Genomic DNA, 16,522 nt, shown 5'->3' with positions numbered 1-16,522 from the left:
CCTAACAGGTTAAAACTGTGTGTTGGTGCACCTATAACACTTACCTACAACATTGCCCAAGCTGCAGGTCTGTGCAATGGTACAAATGCTATCGTTTATGACTTTATTTTTGTGTCGGGAAGCGATCTACCCATCGTGCTCGTTCAAGTCACGGACCCGTATATCGGTCCTTCCCTACTAGATGAAGTACCAAATATCGTTCCAATACCACCAAAAGACGTTTCTTGGGGAAAGGCATCCAGTGATCTTCGCGTTGTTCGAAGGGGAATTCCGCTTCGATTGGCTTATGCTATGACAGTGCATAAGGTACAAGGGCTTACATGCTCGTGTGTGGTTTTTCACTCTAATGCAATTCCAAACATTTTGTTTGCATACGTAGCCCTTTCACGTATAACACATCGAAATTTAATAGTTATTACACAGCCACTGACACTAGAACGACTCACAGCTACTCCCGAGCAATTAGCAATTTTCCGAAGTGAGGAGCAGCGTGTTTTAAAAGCTGTCGCCCAAACGACGCTAGCTGCTTCGTCGGTGGTAGACAGAATGAGAGCGGTGGCGCAAGCCCACAACAGCACCATCACACCAAGATGATAGGAAGGTGAAAACTACGAAAAATGGCTTTCGAGGCGCCAAAACAGCTCGTAGCCCAACGCAATAGAAAAAGACAACTTTGTCGCCCCGAGAACTACAAGAGGTGAGAAAGCTTGTGATTCTGGACAGCAACGAGGCTTTTTAACATGCTTTATTTTAGGGACTCCGATAAAGCAATGTAATATTGCTGCAGTAATGATGGCTGCGCATACCTGGGTGGAAGCAAGATTCTAGTGCTGTACTTCGAAGGACTTAAGTAAAACTAAGCTCTTCGGGTTGATCGTGACTGCTGGCAAACAAGGGCTACGACACGAACAGGACATGGAAATTGAGTGAAGATTCAAATAAAACTATGAAGTCGTTAGTCTAACTAAGTGGCGTCAATGTAACGTCACCAAACAAAAAACGTTTAAACAATGTAACCAGTGCATCCACAAGCGTTCATTCGCACTGTTATAACTACTGGAGTCTGCGTATTAACGGGGCTATGACTCGTTGTATTTGCAGTATCGGCAAGAATACATAATATCGCTGGGCAATTAATGAAAATGTGATTTTCAACTCGAAATAGAGTTTTACTACATGTATGTAAGAGCTCTGCTTGATTTGCTCTTTCCTGCAAAAAAAAATGTGCAAGTTTGCCTGTATGAAGTGCAAGTTTACGTCAATTTTAGATAAACCGTCTGTAGAATAATATTCACCTTGAATCAAAATAATTTTAATTCCTATGAATTATTGTGTTCGTAGTACTTTAAAAATCGTAAGAGCATATCACAGCACGCGAAGAACACGCAGTAAGCTCCCATGCCTCAAATACTGACCGTATTGCCAGCGTCAGTTTCACCACCCTGCTCTAATGCAACAAAGCCATTCCACAGTTAGTTGACGTAGCCGCTTACATGATGATCTTCAAAGAATAAGCGGCGAGTACGTACTTGTTGGAGCTGGTGGCGCAGACACAACATAGGCGCGCTGGGATGAGGTGACGTTATTCTGGACTTGAGATACCGGTAGCATTACATGCTGAACTTGAGAGACTGCAGTAGCACCACCTAAACTTCCTGGTGCAACCACCACAGAGGCCGGCATCATAGACTGTTGCTGAGCCGTGCATAACGGCAATGATGCCCCAATCTGTAGCGGAACTAGCATGTAGATCATTTGGGAAGACTGCACCAAAGGAGAATTGTGGCACAGGCAAGGCGAATGTTCACGATGCGTCGAAACCTCCCCGCCTAGGGCAGAACCTGCATTCTCGTCTTCACGGATTGATTGCCCTGATGATTTTTCCTTAACACCTTCGACAGCACGTGGTCGCTGAGCGTTGCTCACCACAGGTACATCCAGCTCCACATGCTCCACAACTACGTTATCACGGCTTGTGCTTGAACAGGAATCTTCAATCGAAGCCGTAGATGCAGGAGTTGATCCCTTTTTTTTGGTGCTCAAAGACGTAGAACTCTGGATCTTCCGTTTTTTGATTGCCGTAGTTTTCTTCTTTGTTTCCTTCTTGCCATCCTTCTTAGTAGTTTTCCGGTAGCGATTACGCTGCATAGTATTCTGATGATCGCGATGTTCAGCGCAGAGCCAGTGGCGTTCTCCATTCCTCTTGAATGCCCTCTTGTTGCGACAATAACCAGGATACTTGCATTGGTCTGAACTGAGGCTTCTTTCTGGTTGTGAGCCCCTAGCGTGGACCTTCTTCGGCATTTGGCACAGCTAAGATCTTGACAGCATAACATAGCGTGAGTGCTGTCGTATCAGGACGTTCACCGCACCAGCAGTACACACTTACCTCCTCTGTAGCGACGCAACTGGCAGCAACAAGGTCCTGTCAACTGTAGCTTTTCAAAATGAAAAAAATTTGTTGTTGTGCTTCAACCTATGTATTTGCATATGATGCTTGGGGGGCGGTGCCCAAAAGTTTTTTTATAATAAATTTTACGGTATTGGCCCCTTAGCAACCGTGGCGACCAATCGCCGTGAGGATGCTGCCATACTAGTAATATCCAAGAATTGATACTAAAATACTATGTTAGCTCAGTACCCTTGCTGGAAAATACGGAAAAATACGAGAAGATACTGAAAGATACGGTAAAAATCCTGATCCATGATTTATACATGATTATAATGAAATTATCATGGTAGAATCCTGGTTTTATCTGCGGAGTAGATTCCCAGTTAACAGGTAGTAGAATAATTCGAGCCTACGCCGTGGTAACGACGCCTCGCTCATGTTCAGGGGAGGTCCGGTAGCAACTTAGCGAATGAGCATCCATGCATTGTCCTGTCGCAGTACTTCGTGAAGTACGCCTGCCACGCCGCCCAATCAAGATGCCAAGCTAGCGGCACCTCTACGAGCACTGTTTCGTCAGCGCTCGCTCAGTCAGAGGCTTCTGTGTCGTCCACAGAGGCATCACTACCGGCGGCCACGGCTTCCTCAACTCCCTCCACGTCTTCACTGCAGGTCCCGCCCCCACAATCGCTCGAAATCTCTGATTCTTCACCACCAGTTATCTCCGTCTCCATTACTGACAGTCTCGGGCCACGACGCGGGAGCGAAGACACTCGCCTACCAACAGACGCACCCGATACACGCGTTGATCCTCCTGCGAGCGTCCTATGCCGGCGCGGTCGCTTCCGGCGCTGTCGCCTGCGCTGCTTGAGACATGTTTCATCCTTGACCTCAAAACCAAAATGAGAACCCATTTCTCCCTCGATCGGAAATAAGAAAAGTCGGAATTAGAAGGGTTGTGTAGTGGGCCACACTATTACATAAGTAGGTTACAAAAGTAGGTGCAAGCAGCACACGGCTAGCGTGTGCTGAACTGCCGTCATCCTATTTGGTTGATATATGGGGAGCCAGACCCATTATCAACCAATAAGGAGTTGACGTGTATTTGAGTGGTCAGGGCAAGCTGCCCTGGACCCAAAAAAAAACAGAGTTGATTTTCCTTCCGACTAAGCACTTGGTTTCACTATCGTGGAACTTGTACGCTTCCTTATTGTTACGTGTAAGCTAGTACCGGACACTCTAGGCCCGTTACACCTGGTAGCACATAGTAGTCCTTCCCATGACCAAGTTCACAATGAGCCAAGGCCAGACGTCTGAAGCTTCAGGGCCAACCCTGGAGCATGCTGCTTTCCCTCATCTCACTCGTGTCGAGTGGGAAGCCTTTCACCGCCTTGCGGCGGTGTCCGGTGAGGCTGTTGTCGCGTTGCTGCTGAGCTCAGCGACCCCCGATCAACAACGTCAAGCGGCTCAAGAGTTCATGGAACGCGAGCTCGCCGACGCGAATCGGCGAGCGACAACTTCTTCGCGTTCCTTGAGGAATGACATCGTCAAGTTGGAGACGTCAACCTACTCCGGTGAAGGAGCGAATCGCCTTCCGTTGAACCGCTGGTTTCGCGAAATCGACATCGCTATCGCCTCGAGGATGATCGAGGCGCAAGGAGCGACAGTTAACTTCTCACTTTCCCGACTGGCCGGGAAAGCCAAGGAGTGGGCGCTCGACAAACTGGTCGTCAACAACGATGCGTTCTCCACCCTAGAGGCCCTCCAGAGTGACCTTCGTCTCGCCTTCGAGCCTCCACAAGACGAGTCCCGAGTGCGCGCAGAGTTCTTCGCTCTGCGACAAGGCAAGATGACCATGCGCGACTACGCCCAGAAGACACGCCACCTCGCATCCTGCATCGTCACCAATCCGATTGACATGGTATCTCAAGTTCACGTCTTCGTGTTCGGCATGCGTGCAGGCATGACGCGATACTGTCTGATTCGAGCGGAACCCTCCTCTCTCGAGGAGGCATTTTATCTCTTGCACTTCAAGAAGACTACGTGGTGACGGCGTCGTACGCGCGGGCAATGTCCGCGGAAGCTCACGAGTCAGCTCCGGAGCCGATGGAGATCGACGCGATTGACGCGTCGAACAACCGCCGTCGTGCGGTCCCTCGTGAGAATGGTGGTCGTCCCAGTCGATCTCTCACTTGCTTCCGCTGTCGGAAGGTTGGACATCGCGCGGCTGAATACCGCGCGCCCGCGCCAGTGCTCGCGCATACTGTCGATGCCTCTCCTACCGTTCAGCCAAAAAACGGTCAGGGCCAGTAGGTGCGGGGCGCCCTACGGGCTGGAATGAAGGTCCGGGTCCCCCGGTGGCAACCCAACCTTCTAGCCCTCGTGTGCTACACGCACACTTCAATGCCACCACAGCGTCGGGCGACTCAAGACTGATCATCATCAGCCTCCATGTCGCCGGCGCCCGACGTCCACTACGCGCGCTTGTGGACTCAGGAGCGACAAACAACTTCTTCCGTGAGTCGTGTTTGTCGACGCTACCCAGAGAAATCGCTGTCCGCAATAATCGCGGACAGGTTGTAGTCAAGCTTGCTGACGGGAAGCCGCGCCACGTCGCGCGGCGCGAGATTACGTTGCCGTAAACGTTCGACGGCTTTCGCAGCAATGACGACTTCCTCGTGATTGAGATGAACTACGCGTTTGATTGCATCCTGGGTATCCCGTGATTGTCACGGTATCAACCAGAGATTGACTGGTTGGCCCGCTCGGTTAAACACCGCAGCGGTTTCGACGTGAGCGAGTTGTTCACCCACCTCCTGGTTGCCCGGAAGGACTGGCCCCACGTCACCGTCGTGGACCGGTCGTCCACGACGCAGGCTGTACACAGAGTGAGCGATGGCCCTTTCTGCATGGTTTGCGCAGTGCTGTTGCACGAAGACTCCTCGCGGCGAGGCGAGGACAAGAACACGATGGCGGTCGAGCATGGGTTCCCGCAGCGCAACATGGCGGTCGAGCATGGGTTCCCACAATGCAACACGGCGGTCGAGCAGTCGAGGCTCCCATCACCCGAGCCGGTGGTCGAGCAGTTGGAGCTCCCGCCGAACGATCACGCGGTCGAGCAGTGGCCCCCGCGTGTGACCGGCACAGTCAAGAGTGAGCTCCAGTGCCCAGAGCGGGGTGATACATCGTCCAGAGAGAGCGATTCTTCCTCCTCGAGTACACACTCGAGGCGCCGGGCAAAGAAGCCGAAGCGCCGTCGTTTGAAGCCACGACGTGAAACTGCACCGAGCAGTACCTCACAGACGGAGTCGGTCTGTGTCATTGAGCACGTGGACGACGGCATGGGCCGTCAGCGCTTCGTCGAGCTTGCGTGTCCACCTCGCGACGCTCAATCGTTCACCCGGCTTCCCGGTCTCTCCTGGAAGAACTTCCTTCGTGGTCTCAAGGTTGGCGAGGTTGAGCAGGTCTGCCTGACCACAGACACTTCGTCTACGTCACTTGAAGAGAACGCCGTCAGTGATGAGGACGGATCCACCGGTCCCAAGAGCGCCGAACCGAGTCCGCTCGCGAGGAGCGATTCGCAGCGCTGGGAGTCCTTGCGCGAGTCGGGTAATCCAGTGTACGAGACCGTCCGCGAATACGCGGACGTCTCCCCATTAAGATTCCAGCCGAACTGTCTATCGATCGAGACGTCCGCCACGAGATCGATCTCGCGGCCGGTTCGAAGTACTGGGTGACGCGGCAGTGGCCGCTGCCGCGAGACCAAATCAAGGCCATCGACGACTTCTACGAGAATCGCCGTAAAGCGGGTCACGTGCGTGAGAGTGTCTCTCCACACTCGAGCCTAACGTTCTGTGTGAAGAATGCCACAGGCGGATGGCGCATCGTTCATGCCTTTAACAAGTTGAACAATGCGACCACCCCTGCGCAAACCCCGATTCCCCGGAAGGACATGGTGCTCGACATCATGTCAGGCAGTGTCGTCTTCAGCGCCATCGACTTGACCGACGGATTCTATCAGATCTTGATGAGACCGAGCGACATTCCGCTGACAGCGGTCAGCACCCCGGTATACTCGGGGAGTGGCTTGTGATGCCACAAGGCTTGAAGAATGCATCCGCCACGTTCAATCGCATGGTCTCCCATGTTCTGCGTCCGCTTCGAGACTTCGCACCGAGCTACTTCGACGACATCTTCGTGCACAGCCGCGCTGAGGGTGATCTCAGCGCGATAGAAGTCCACTTGAAGCACTTAAAACAGGTCTTCCAAGTGATGCGCGAGAACAAGTTGTACGCGAACCTGAAGAAGTGTATCTTCTGCGCGCCGGAGATTCCGGTGCTGGGCTGCTTCGTGGGCAAGGACGGCGTTCGCGCCGACCCGGAGAAGGTGTCCTCTATCTGCGCATCGCCGACACCAAAGAACCCCGCTGAGTTGCGTCAGTGGTTGGGACTAGCGAATTATCTCCACAAGTACACGAAGAATAACGCCGGACTGATCCAGCCCCTCTCATCACCCCTGAAGAAAGATGCCACATGGGCCTGGTCAAGCCACCTTCGACTCAGTGAAGAAGAGCCTTGCTGAGGCGCCACTCCTAGCTCTTCCCGACGACTCGAAACCATATCACGTCGTTTGCGACGCGAGCGACTTTGCCATCGGCTGTGCGCTGATGCAGTTTGACGACGAAGGTCGTGAACGGGTCGTTAGCTATCAGTCTCGACAGATGAAGCCAGCGGAGCGCAACTATCCTGTCCACGACAAGGAGCTTCTCGCGATGCGCTACGCTCTGATCAAATTCAGAGTGTACTTACTCGGCGAGCAAACCTTCGCAGTGTATACCGATCTCGCATCGCTGAGGACAGCGATGAAGAGCCCTCATCTTTCCCAGCGAATTGCTCGCTAGTTGTCGTTCTTCTCCGAGTATAACTTCGTGGCTCACTACAAACCCGGTAAGAACAACATCCTTGCCGATGCTCTGTCTCGTCGTCCAGATTACGACCCACGCGATTCGCTGGGTCGACAACCGCTGCATGATGAAGACGACGAAGACAACTGTGCTATGTGCTTGGCGTCGGGATTGAACCTGACAAGCGTGTCTCCAGAAACCCCACTCCGCGACAAAATCCGGACTGCGTATGAATTCGATCCGGTCTATTCGAGTATTCTGGAGCACCTCCGCTCGCCCAGTGAGAAGACACTGAGTGTTTTGTCCCGCTCCACACGCCATCAGATCGATAGGTATCGGATTGAAGACGGGCTGTTAGCGTACAGCATCGATCGCTTCTATGCTTCGCGTGTAGTGGTCCCCAACGACCCTGACTTGCGCTCACGGATCATCCATGAGTTCCACGATATCCCGCTTGGCGCTCACTTGGGCCGTGAGAAGATATTCGCCGCGGTGTCGCGCGACTTTTACTGGTCCCACATGTATAAGTGGGTGCGCAAGTGGGTGAGGACCTGCGAGATCTGCCAACGCGTGAACCCGTCCGCGTCGTCTCAGGCTCCCCCGTGTCCCTTACCAGTGGCCACCGAGGCATGGCGCTTGGTGTCGATGGACTTCATCTTTGGCCTCCCACCCGACTCCGCCGGGCGCTCCGGTGTCCTGGTATTCGTCGACAGGATCAGCAAGATGGTTCACCTCATCCCGGTCCCGGATACGATCACCGCGGCCGATACCGCGGTGCACTTCGTGGATGCAGTCCTCCGTCATCATGGCATGTCCGAGTCTATCGTTTCGGACCGCGATCCGCGGTTCACGTCTGTTTTCTGGACGAAGCTCTTCGAGCTATCAGGGACAAAGCTGCTGATGTCGACGGCTGCTCATCCGGAGACGGATGGCCAAACTGAGCGAGTTAATCGTGTCCTTGAGGACGTACTTCGCAGTTACGCGACGTCGCTCACGAGCTGGAGCTCGTTCCTTCCGCTTGCTGAGCTCGCGCTGAACAACGCGGTTCACGCGTCGACTGGCCTGAATCCTTTCTTCGTCAACAACACTCGGCACCCTCGCGTTCCAGCTCTCCTCGCCGTGGGCCGTCCCACGGCGCCGTGTGGCTCCACTCTGGGTGGGGGTGAAAGTGGCGACGACCATTTTGTGACGACTCCGGTTTCGAACCCACAATCGGTTACCATACCGGTTGCCGACAAGTCTTCTGCGCCAACACCGGTAATGGATTCTCAACCGGTTTCCATACCGGTTGCCGACTCCTCCTCGAGTGCAGCCTCACCTTCAGCGACTGTTAACGCAGTGACACACACCCAGGCCAGGAAGGCCCTGACGACACCCCGGGACGCGGTGTCCCCTCTCGCTTCGTGGATGAATCGTGCCCTGATCAGTCCTGGCACCGCTAACGCGGTGTCTCCATCAGCGAACTACGCGCCAAAGCAACCGGCACGTCCGGCTGACAACACCGCTGTCTCGGACTTTCTCCTCCAGCGCCAAGCAGTCACCCCGTTACGTCCGCGACGCGCTGTAGACGGCGGTCGACAAGCAGAAGGAAAACGCGGACCAAGCGCGGCCCGCAAACACACAGTAAAGTTCGCGACAGGAGATCGAGTGCTCCTGTCGACATCAGGAATCAGAGACTCTGCCGTAACCAAACCTCGGCGCGAGTAAACTCGCACCGCGCTTTATTGGGCCATTTACGGTGACTAAGGTTATTGGCGAGGCTTACACGCTGGATCTCCCTACGTCGCTGCGGCTACATCCGACGTTCTACGTCGGACGACTCAAGAAATACCTGCCCGCTTCGATTCCTGCTTCGACTCAGTCTCCTGAGCCGCCGGCGCATATAGCGGCCGCCCCGCCCGACGCGCGCGCCGAGCCATCGCGCCATTCACATCAGGCGCCTGCTCCACCGTCCCACTCTGCAGACGACAATGTACCACGCGCTCAAGAAGCCTCACGCGCACCAAGAGCTCCCGATTCGACTGACGAGTCTCAGTCACAGTCCACGCGGCCTTTGCAGCCGCGTCCTGAGCCTCCTCCGCCTCCTGGTACGCCGTCCAGAAGCTCTCCGCGAGATCTTCCTCGCGTCTCCCAACCAGAACGTCAGTCGTATCAGCGGGATGGCCCCCGCCGATTGTCGACTCAGCTGGCGAGATCCGCTGGATAGTCGAGAAGATTGTCGATCACGAAGACCCGCCCTGTCGGTCGGGGCAGCGCCATGTGTCCACCAGTCGCACGGATCCTGCCGCGCGCCGCTATAGGGTACGATGGCTTGGCTTTCCGGCGGACCAAGATACGTGGGAGCCCCGCGCGAATCTCCTTCGCGATGTCCCGGATGTGATCCAAGAGTACGACTCCAGTCTTCCTGCGCCGGATAGCGCCGCGAATAATCACGCGACGCTCGATAACGAGATCTCCAGTCTGCGCGATCACGCGAACGTGACCGAGAACGACGCTGCTGGCGATCGCGCGAGCGCGACCGAGAACGACGACCCGAGTTCTCGTAATCCCAACGGAGCGGCGGAGATGCGCTTCGTCGAGATGATTGCCGGCGCGAGCCGGCGCGGCGCTGGCCTTTTCGGACAGCGAGCGACGGTAACGTTGGATCCAGGCGCTCTCGCGATCACTGAGCGGATGCTCGGCGACATGGGCTCTCCACTCGTCCGTAGTCGGGCGAGACGACACGCACCTCCTGCAGCCTTCAGCAACTCGCACGTAGCAGATACGGTCTTCGGCGTTCCAAGCGCTATCGCAGATTCGTACACGCAGATCGCCCAAGGAATGCCCCCCCGATGATTTCTTCCCGGTATGCGATCCAGTCGGCGAGATTCTCTTTCTGCTCTTGCGTCCGGCTCCAGCACCGGATGAAGGCGTACCACGACTCCTGCAACGCGCTGTGGTCGACGCCGTCCACCGGCTTCTGGCGCAGCGCACGAAAACGCCGGAAGAGGTCCTTCATCTCGTCCAGAGGCTCCGTATCTTGCGCTCCGGAGATGTCATACAGCGGCCAGGGTCTCAGCGCTTCGTCCATCACGTGGGTGCCGCGTGCCGCTGTCGTCGCGCTCATCAGCGACGTCTCCGTCGCTGGAATCTGCTGCTGCTGTTCCATCGTCCGCGCCTGTTGTTTGCTGTGCAAGTCGTGCTGTACTTCTCCTGCGTGGCGCAGGATCTGTCTCGTCCCCGCCTCGTTCGTTCCTGTTGGCCACGATTTCTTTCTCGTTTCCCTTTTGATTGATTTGTTCTCCGCCCGTCGCTTATGTTGCGTAAGTGCAACTTTAAGAGGGGGGGGTGATGTAGTGGGCCACACCATTACATAAGTAGGTAGATTTAAATTACAAAAGTAGGTGCCGCAGCACACGACTAGCGTGTGCTGAACTGCCGTCATCCTATTTGGTTGATCTATGGGGAGCCAGACCCATTATCAACCAATAAGGAGTTGACGTGTATTTGAGTGGTCAGGGCAAGCTGCCCTGGACCTAAATAAAAATTGAGTTGATTTTCCTTTAGACTAACCACTTGGTTTCACTATCGTGGAACTTGTACGCTTCCTTATTGTTACGTGTAAGACACTCCAGGCCCGTTACAGGTTGGAAAGTAATTTAAAATTACATCATGCTGGATGCATACTGTACATGTGTAAGTAATATAAAAAAGGTCAATTGGTCTCGTTGCTTTTCAAAACAAATATTAAATACATTATAATACATGTAATGCAAATGACAATTTGGAATTGACAATCGAACAATTACAATTGTTACGTTGTAAATTACAATATAACAATGCAGTTAGTCCGCCCTCGCCATTCTCTCATTCCAGAAAATGGAGGCGACAACGAAGAAGAGGAAGAGCTTAGGCCAGCCTGGGCCCTTACCCAAGCGACGCTGCAACAAGTGCCGAAAGGTATTTTCAACTGTCGATTCGAAAAATAGAAAAAAAAAAAAACGTGATTGCAGCAAGGGCGCAATCAAACAGCGTCAAAAAGAGAAAAAGGAGCGTCGCAAAATTCAAAATAGGACGTATTATTTGCGTCGTAAGTGGAGCATTTCGTTGAAACACGACTCTCTCATCGAAGTACTGGACAAGCTACTGCAACAGATCCCGGGTGGCTGTATTTCAACATCACCAATCACCCTCTACCAGCTCGAACAGCGACTGCGAGCACTGAACCGCGAATAAAACAAATTTACAATACGAAAAACTTTCCAAAATAATTGACTATTTGTTTTTAAAAAAGTAACTTTTTGATTTATTTATTCTACGCGATTTTCGATCTTGCGTTAAAAAGATAGCATTTCATGTAAAGATCAAATTTATTATGTCATTCGTACAAACAGCCCCGAAATACCACAAAAAGATATATTAGTAATTTGAAAAAAGTAAGTTTACATCATGACAATTTTTAATATAATTTGTGAATACCTAAATAGTTAAATGATCCACCTTTTTTTAAATAGACCACCAATTTGTAAAATTTGGTCGTACTGCATTTTTTATCACACCTCGAGCTCCGTAGCCTCGAGCTCCTTAGAGCAAACCTATTTCTAATCACGAGTTTAAATCTATTTTGATTGGCCACTCAAAAATAGAAATATAAATACTTCTGCCTATGACCACTCGCCTGGTCGCTATCCAGCATAGATGGAACTTCAAGCGCTGCTACGCCACGACGACGATGACAACATCATCGATGTTCTTGATGGCTTTGACGCCGAGATCACTCTAAGTCTTATTATACGTCGCCGTTCTAAAATTCGAAGAGGCCGGCCACGCCGGGGCTCAGTCCCCGGAAGGATGAAAACACGTGAACGGAACATTCTACTCGGTCACGAATCAATAATGCGGGACTACCTCGGTCCTAATCCGGTCTACGACGAAACTCTGTTCCAACGACGCTACGGGCTCCCTTCAGTACTCTTTCGGCGGATATTGATCGATATTACGGAAGCGAATTCTTATTTTGCATGGAAACCTGATGCTGTTGGCAAGATGGGGGCATCTCCAGAGCAGAAAATGACTGCAGCTCTACGCATGTTAGGAAGCGGCATCTCTGCTGATGGACAGGACGAATATTGTCGAATAGCAGAGACTACTGTGATGAAGAGCTTTCACGCTTTCTGTAAGACTGTGGTAGACATATATGGTAAAGTGTACCTGCGGGCGCCAACAGCAGATGACGTTAGGAAGATCCTGCGCTTTAATGAGAGTCGTGGCATGCCGGGTTTGCTGAGATCTCTGGACTGCACTCACTGGCAATGGAAGAATTGTCCGACAGCTTGGCACGGACACTATCGTGGAAAAGAAGGAGCTCCTACTGTCGTTCTTGAAGCCATTGCCACTGCAGATCGATGGATATGGCATGCTTTTTTCGGTATTCCGGGATCAAACAACGATTTAAACATTCTGGACCGGTCTCCTTTACTGCATAGTTTTCTTAATGAGCTGCCTCTCCATCCATGATAGAAGCTAGACGCTTCTTGCGCATGAAACTGAAAAAGGTTTTGGATTCTTCAGAATTCGGGTCTGTCTTAAACAGGTCCATTGTAAGCTGCTCCTCAATCAAGTCGTTCTTGCGCTTCATTTGCTCAAAGAGTACAGAGTTTCGCTCTTTATTGTCATCCACGAGTTGCTTCAGTATTTTGAAATCCTCGATTTCCGCAGCTAGATCAGTCTTAGTTTTCTTTCGTCCTTTTAACCTCTCCTTCTCTACTTCACCAGCCACACCAGCGTTAGATTTGGACCCACGGGTTCTAATCCCATCCATGAACTTCGGGCATTTCTGCAGAATCAACCAACAACTCTCGAAAGAAAACTCGGATCCTTGTTGCTCTCTGAATAGTAATCGAGTGTCTTTCATCACGTCATCCGCACTCTTGCCTGACTCATTGCGGGCCTTAATAACACTATAACACCCCACAAATTTGGCCACGTCGTAAGAAATACTAGACCATCGATTGCGAAGCGCTTGCGCAGTACGAACTTCCTCCTTCTTCGGCTTTGTTGCGGTATTAAATCGATTGAGAATTGAATCCCAGAAAGACGCTGCCTTCTGCTCTGCACCTTGAATGGCGTTTTGAGAGAGGTCTAAATATGCGCGAGCTAGCGCTTCATCTTGCTGCGTCTCCCATTTGCGCCCGCGTCCCATTGTAGAATGGTGGATTTGTGCTTTGGTAGTCCGTTGCCGAATGCGGCTGTTGCAACAGATCCCGCGCTCTATTCATATTTGGAATAGCCACCTGCTTGAAATTTATAAATTTAGATAGCAATAGAGCACCCACTGGGATGGTGTGAGCTATTTTTAGCATTTGTTACGGAAAAATATTTTCTTGATTAGCAATAACACGCTCGAGTGCTTAGAGCAACGGTTCCGAACGGCAATTGACAATGAAACAGTGAGCTGTTTGCTATATTTTCTGTGGCTTCATTTATTTAAATATAACGGGGCAAATAAGTGGGAATTGAGTGCAGGCCGAACCTTATTCGCGGCTTTGCACGGACTGCGTCTTTTCCTGACGGGTTCTAAGTTCGCGCCAAGATTGCAGTTCAAACACACAAACACCATAAGAGTAAATTGAGCATGAGTCTTGACAATCACTCTGCATCTTGACAGAGCTCCCGAGCGCAATGCGGAATGCTGGCGTACAAGACATCACCGTGGACATGCACCCTGCCGAGATGGAGCATTACGCTGCCTGCGTGATGAAATCTCTGCTTCGACGATTTACCCCGGTCAAAGCAGCGCTTCAGTGGAGAGGCAACAGCCGCGACATTCGCGGCAAAGACGCGGGAAATCTTTTGCTTCTCGTCAGGCAGTACAGAGGACGCCGAGCGTGGCAGATGGTGGACTTTCTCTAGGCTACTTTCTACATCGAGACCTTCCCGTGCTGCCGATGATAACGTTCGACTTAAACGAGTTGTCCGACACCGACTGCAAGCCGCTTTTCCGGTTTGAGCATGACGGACTTTAGGCGACTCGTCGTTTTGATGCAGATTCCCGCCGTACTCATCACGCCATATCACCGTGACAAATTCTCAGCTGTAGAAGGTAAAAGTGCCGAGGTGATTCTTTCTACTTCAAAGCCTAAATGATGTCCTAGGCCTCTGTCTTTTGTTGGAGCGGTTGAGCTACCCACGAAGCTATGCAGATACGCAAATTCGATACGATCGCTTTGAGTCGGCGCTTAGCCGAATGACCACCTACACGATTCACCTGGTTTTAGAAGCAGCAAAGCACCCAATCATGTTTTCGCAGGCAACAACACCGGAGCGGCTACAGTCCTACGCTGAGGCATTTTGGCGTCGTCGAGTTCCACGGCAGCTTAGAGTTTGGAGCATCATCGATGTGAAGAAGGTAGCGAACTGACGCCCGACACACAATCAAGAAGCCCAGTTTAGCGGACACAAGAAATATCACTGCTTCAAGTATCAAACACTTGAGGGCCCTGATGGTAAGAGCATCGTATTTTTCGTGTTCAAGTCGTTAACTATTTACGTATCTTGCCAGGGTTTTCCTTCACTGCTACAGGAGCGAAGATGGGCGCAGAGGTGACGGATACATACTTCTATCATCAAACTTGCTGCCATTTTTGAACGCAAACGATGATACCATGGAGAACCAGTATCTCGTATTCGGAGACTCGGCATACCCAAATAATAATAAGATGATGACGATGTTTCGCGGTCGGAACCCACGCCTTGGGCGGCAGCATTTAACAAAAGGATGGCGAAAGTGAGAACAACAGTGGAATGAGGTTACGCCCAAGTGACGCAAAATTTTGCTTTCGTTGATTGGGAGCGTCAACTACGAATTGAAGCCGACCGTCGAGGCCTTTTGGCTTTTGTCAGAATTCTTTACGAACTGTCTTACCTGTCATTGGGGACGCAATCAGATTTCCGACTATTTCTGCTGCGCTCCACCATCGCTCGAGGTGTACTAACAAGAGGTTCGCTCCAGTTGTGGTATGACCAGTTGACGCATACGACGTGAGACTCAAATTTCTAGTTTTCCTTTCTCAGCTTGAAGTGTTGTTGTGGGCAGCCACACAGCATACATACTTAATATAACTTACTTCTTCTTTTGCCAAATAAGGCTCAGGTCCTCTGCAAGCCACGACCTACAGCTAACACCTTGCTGAGAGCCCCTCTGCGAGCCAAGGGTTGTCACTTTGAGATATCTCAAACCTTGTGGAGGCAAGGAAGGCAAGAAAGTAACAACGAGTGAAGAAGGTGCGGATGTGTCCAGAACAGTAACGTTCCAGGTTACGACACGAAAGAAGACTACGGGTCGCGAACGTGAGTTTATCAAGATCAGTATTCCGCGTTTTAGTGGAGGCTCGGCTCAAGAGTGGCTGCGGTCGATACAGCAGTTCGAGCATCTGAGTATCATGAAGAAGTGGACGTCTGAAGAGAAGTCACAGCACTTGCATTTAGTGCTTGACGATGAAGCCTTGGATGCGTGGATTGACACAGCGGAAGATGTGGACATGACGGACAAGGATGCCTTTTAGAAGGCATACGAGTCGTGGGGTCACATGTTTGTACCTAATATGTACCACGAGCGGCTCGAAGAAGAGCTATTTCTATTTGCGAAGCGTCGCAATGAAACGGTCGCTGAATGCCATCAGCGAATGCGTCAGATTATTCGCATGCTTAAGAACCTACCAACTAATGCTCTGGAAATAGACGAGCAGTCAATGATCCGTACATTTAAGCGGGCCATGCCAAACGAGTGGAAGACCGCCTATGAGTTCAGCGGAGTTCACCTCACCACCATGCCAAAAGCCGTACAGTACTTCGAGAGACTCGAGCAGTCCGAGCGACGTCAAGGTAAAGAGCGCCATGCTGGAGGGTGGAAACAGCATGCCAAGCAGAATGGCAGTAAGCAGAATGGCGGTAAGCCGAATGGTGGGAAGGCCAATAATGGGAAACACTTCGGGAAGAAGAACAAGAAGGAGTTTAACTCGTCCAAGCAGTTCCAGTCACGTGATAAGACCAACAGTGATAAGTGGTGTAGCTTACACAAGACAAGTTCGCATAGTGACAGCGAGTGTTTTACGCAGCAGAAGAATGCGTCGAGAGGTGGTACTAGTCAGTGGTCAGCAGCAAAGAAAACGGAGGAGGCGAAGATGACAAACGTCGAAGAAATGGCCTCGGATTACTCGTTCAGCGATGAAAGTGAGTGTAAGGTCATCAGC

The 16,522-nt window shown here is 51.6% G+C and overlaps 1 protein-coding gene across 1 annotated transcript; it reads left to right on the top strand.

The window, feature by feature from the left end:
* Positions 1 to 13,952: 13,952 nt before the first annotated feature.
* Positions 13,953 to 14,183, top strand: PITG_17762 (uncharacterized protein; the record flags this gene model as incomplete). The annotated part of the gene is made up of 1 exon (XM_002896568.1): positions 13,953 to 14,183. One exon carries the CDS (start codon positions 13,953 to 13,955, stop codon positions 14,181 to 14,183), a length of 231 nt encoding a protein of 76 aa, XP_002896614.1.
* Positions 14,184 to 16,522: the final 2,339 nt, after the last annotated feature.

Source organism: Phytophthora infestans, genomic scaffold (genome assembly GCF_000142945.1).
Source record: "Phytophthora infestans T30-4 supercont1.56 genomic scaffold, whole genome shotgun sequence".
Lineage (NCBI taxonomy): Eukaryota > Oomycota > Peronosporomycetes > Peronosporales > Peronosporaceae > Phytophthora > Phytophthora infestans.
This window is presented reverse-complemented; position numbering and strand designations above follow the sequence as displayed.